Source organism: Cornus florida, unplaced genomic scaffold, assembly GCF_030987335.1.
Source record: "Cornus florida cultivar Cherokee Brave unplaced genomic scaffold, ASM3098733v1 CherokeeBrave_3.0.0_Hap2_Chr04, whole genome shotgun sequence".
NCBI lineage: Eukaryota > Viridiplantae > Streptophyta > Magnoliopsida > Cornales > Cornaceae > Cornus > Cornus florida.
Window position 1 is genome coordinate 40,515,679 of NW_026775574.1, and position 2,654 is coordinate 40,518,332.

General features: G+C 45.4%; 1 protein-coding gene across 1 annotated transcript; it reads left to right on the forward strand.

The window, feature by feature from the left end:
• Window positions 1-864: 864 nt before the first annotated feature.
• LOC132304923 (uncharacterized) lies at window positions 865-2,161 on the forward strand. Its single transcript, XM_059802622.1, has 4 exons — window positions 865-955; window positions 1,295-1,409; window positions 1,503-1,694; window positions 1,783-2,161. Exons 1-4 carry the CDS (start codon window positions 865-867, stop codon window positions 2,159-2,161), a joined length of 777 nt encoding a protein of 258 aa, XP_059658605.1.
• The last annotated feature ends 493 nt before the right edge of the window (window positions 2,162-2,654 follow it).

The following is a 2,654-nucleotide window of genomic DNA, read 5'->3' on the forward strand; positions in this document are numbered from 1 at the left end:
ATACCTTATCATGCCTCGTGTTTTGTGCACTCATAGTGTGAGTTGCAATCGGTCATAATAGCTTGTGTTATTGTTGACCTCTTTCCTTGCATACGTTTAGCATCATAGTTGTCACGCATGGGGAGTCTTCACGTCAGGGCATTGAGGAGCAGGTGGATAACACCGAGTTTGCGAGGGGTCCAGGGAGGCCCAGGATTCCAGTTCGTGGCATGGGTCCTAATCCACCACGAGCGCCGACTTATGAGGAGCAGATTGCATAGGGAGTGGCTCTGGGGATGTTAGAGTCCGTTCAGCAGATGTTTTGTCAGCATATTACAAGGATACAGATTCCAGTACCGGTACTTGCACCGGCCACCAAGTCATTACCTCCACATCGTGGATATTGGTCATTGACCTCCACCTATTGGTATCTCCCATTAACATAGAGGCTATCAAGGATATCCTCAATCAATTAGTAGGTACTGCTATACTATCGAGCTTGCGCACCATAAGATCAAACCATGCCTTTGAAGCAAGCGAATCCATAATCCCTGCAAACTGGTCGATGTTAACCCGTTGTAACTTCATGAAGTAGTCCAATGCTTCATTAGCAACTGGTGCGAGTTTAGGACATTGCTCTTTGACCGCTTCTTTCCGAGGACTATGAGGTAGGATATGAGAGTGCAGTTCATAGGTCTCTATTAGGGCATGATGAGTGTCATTGAGTATGAGACACGTTTCACTTCCCTTTCTCGCTATGCACCAGAGATGGTAGCTATTGATGAGCTTAGGGTAAGGAAATTTCAGGATGGGTAACATCTTGATATTAGGCCAAGGATTTCAATATTGGATTGGAGGACCTAAGGAGAGGTAGTACAGAAAGCTATGTTGGTTAAGGCAGAGGACCGAGATCAGCGTAGAATCAAGAGGTCATATAAGCAGTCTCGTGGAGAGGCTTCAGTAGTATCTGTTGGGGGTTAGTGGAAAAAGGCTAAGGCCAGGGTCAGGTCTCATGTCGAGGGACAGTCACAGAAGGCCCAGTCTGCACCCATAGTTCCTATTTCATTGGGGAAGTTAATTTGTCACCACTGTCAGCAGCTGGGGCACATTAAGCCTCACTGCCCATAGTTGCAGCCTCAAGGCAGTCATAATCAGACGGGTAAGTCTTCAACTTCAACACAGGGACTTTAGGGGGTTTGCCATTACTACAAGCAACCCAGACATTTCAAGAGGGAGTGTTCACGCCTACAGAACAGAGCACAGAGTGGAACTGGTTCACAGGCCACACCGGCACAATCTACAAATGTTCATTCAGGTTTTAGGGTGCCTCAGGCACCACAGCCAGTGGCGCTGTCTGTTGGTTCTTATCCGGGTAGAGATTCTGCGCCTACTGCTTCCGAACATCAGTCAGGCCATCAGGGTAGTTCTCAGTAGTCAGGGGCTCAGGGATGGGTCTACGCATCGCCACAGGCCGATACCTCCACTGGAACTTCTACAATTCTAGGTATCTTTCCGGTTTTCAGTTCTTGGGTTAGAGTTCTTGTTGACACGGGTGCATCCCATTCATTCATATCGACTTCATTTGCACATTCTTTGGGTTTAAAGTTTACGCAGCGGGATAGTTTCCTTTGCGTTGACACACCAGTTGGGGGTCTAATGTCTTTGGATCGTGTTTGTCAGGGTTGTGCTACCGAGATAGCTAGATGGACTTTAGAGTTCGATTTTTGACATGATGGGCTTTGACGTCATTCTTGGGATAGACTAATTGTCTTGCTTTCATGCTGCAATCAATTACTTCCACAGACGAGTGTTAGTTTTCACTCCTACAGGAGATTGTTTTCATTTCGTGGGAGATCGGTACGATTCCCACTCGATGATGATTTTTAGTATCGATGACTGGAATCGCCACAAGTCCTACTTGGCTAGTCTATTAGCCGACGATGATAGTAGTTCAGGCCGTGTTTATCCAGCAGTTGTTGTGGAGTTTCTGGATGTTTTTCCAGAGGAGTTGACAGACCTTCTTCCTCTTCAAGAAGTTATCTTTGCCATTGGCGTCATTCCTGGTACTGCACTGCTCTTTATGGCACCGTATTGTATGGCACAGGCAGAGTTGGATGAGCTGAAAGCTCAATTGGATGATTTGAAAGCCAAGGGCTTTATTCGTCCAAGTGCTTCGCCCTAGGGAGCACCGGTTTTTTTTGCGAAGAAGAAGGATGGGTCTTTGAGACTTTGCATCGATTATCACAAGCTGAACCATGTTACGATCAAGAACAGGTATCCTTTGCCTAGGATTGATGACTTGTTTAATCAGTTGAAATGAGCTACTTGTTTTTCAAAGATTGATTTAAGGTTGGGATTACTACTAGTAGAGGGTTAAGGATGAGGATATATCCAAGACCACTTTCTGCACAAGGTATTACCATTATGAGTTTCTAGTGATGCCATTTGGTTTGACTAATCCTCTAGCAACTTTTATGGACTTGATGAACCATGCTTTCAGTGACCATCTTGATCAGTTTGTTATGGTTTTCGTCGATGACATTCTTGTATACTCAGCTCTGGTAGGGGAACATGAGTATCATTTGAGGATAGTGTTGCAGATCATTAGGGATAATCAGTTGTACACTAAGTTCAAGAAATGCAAATTTTGGCTATCGGAAGTGAAGTTCCTTGGA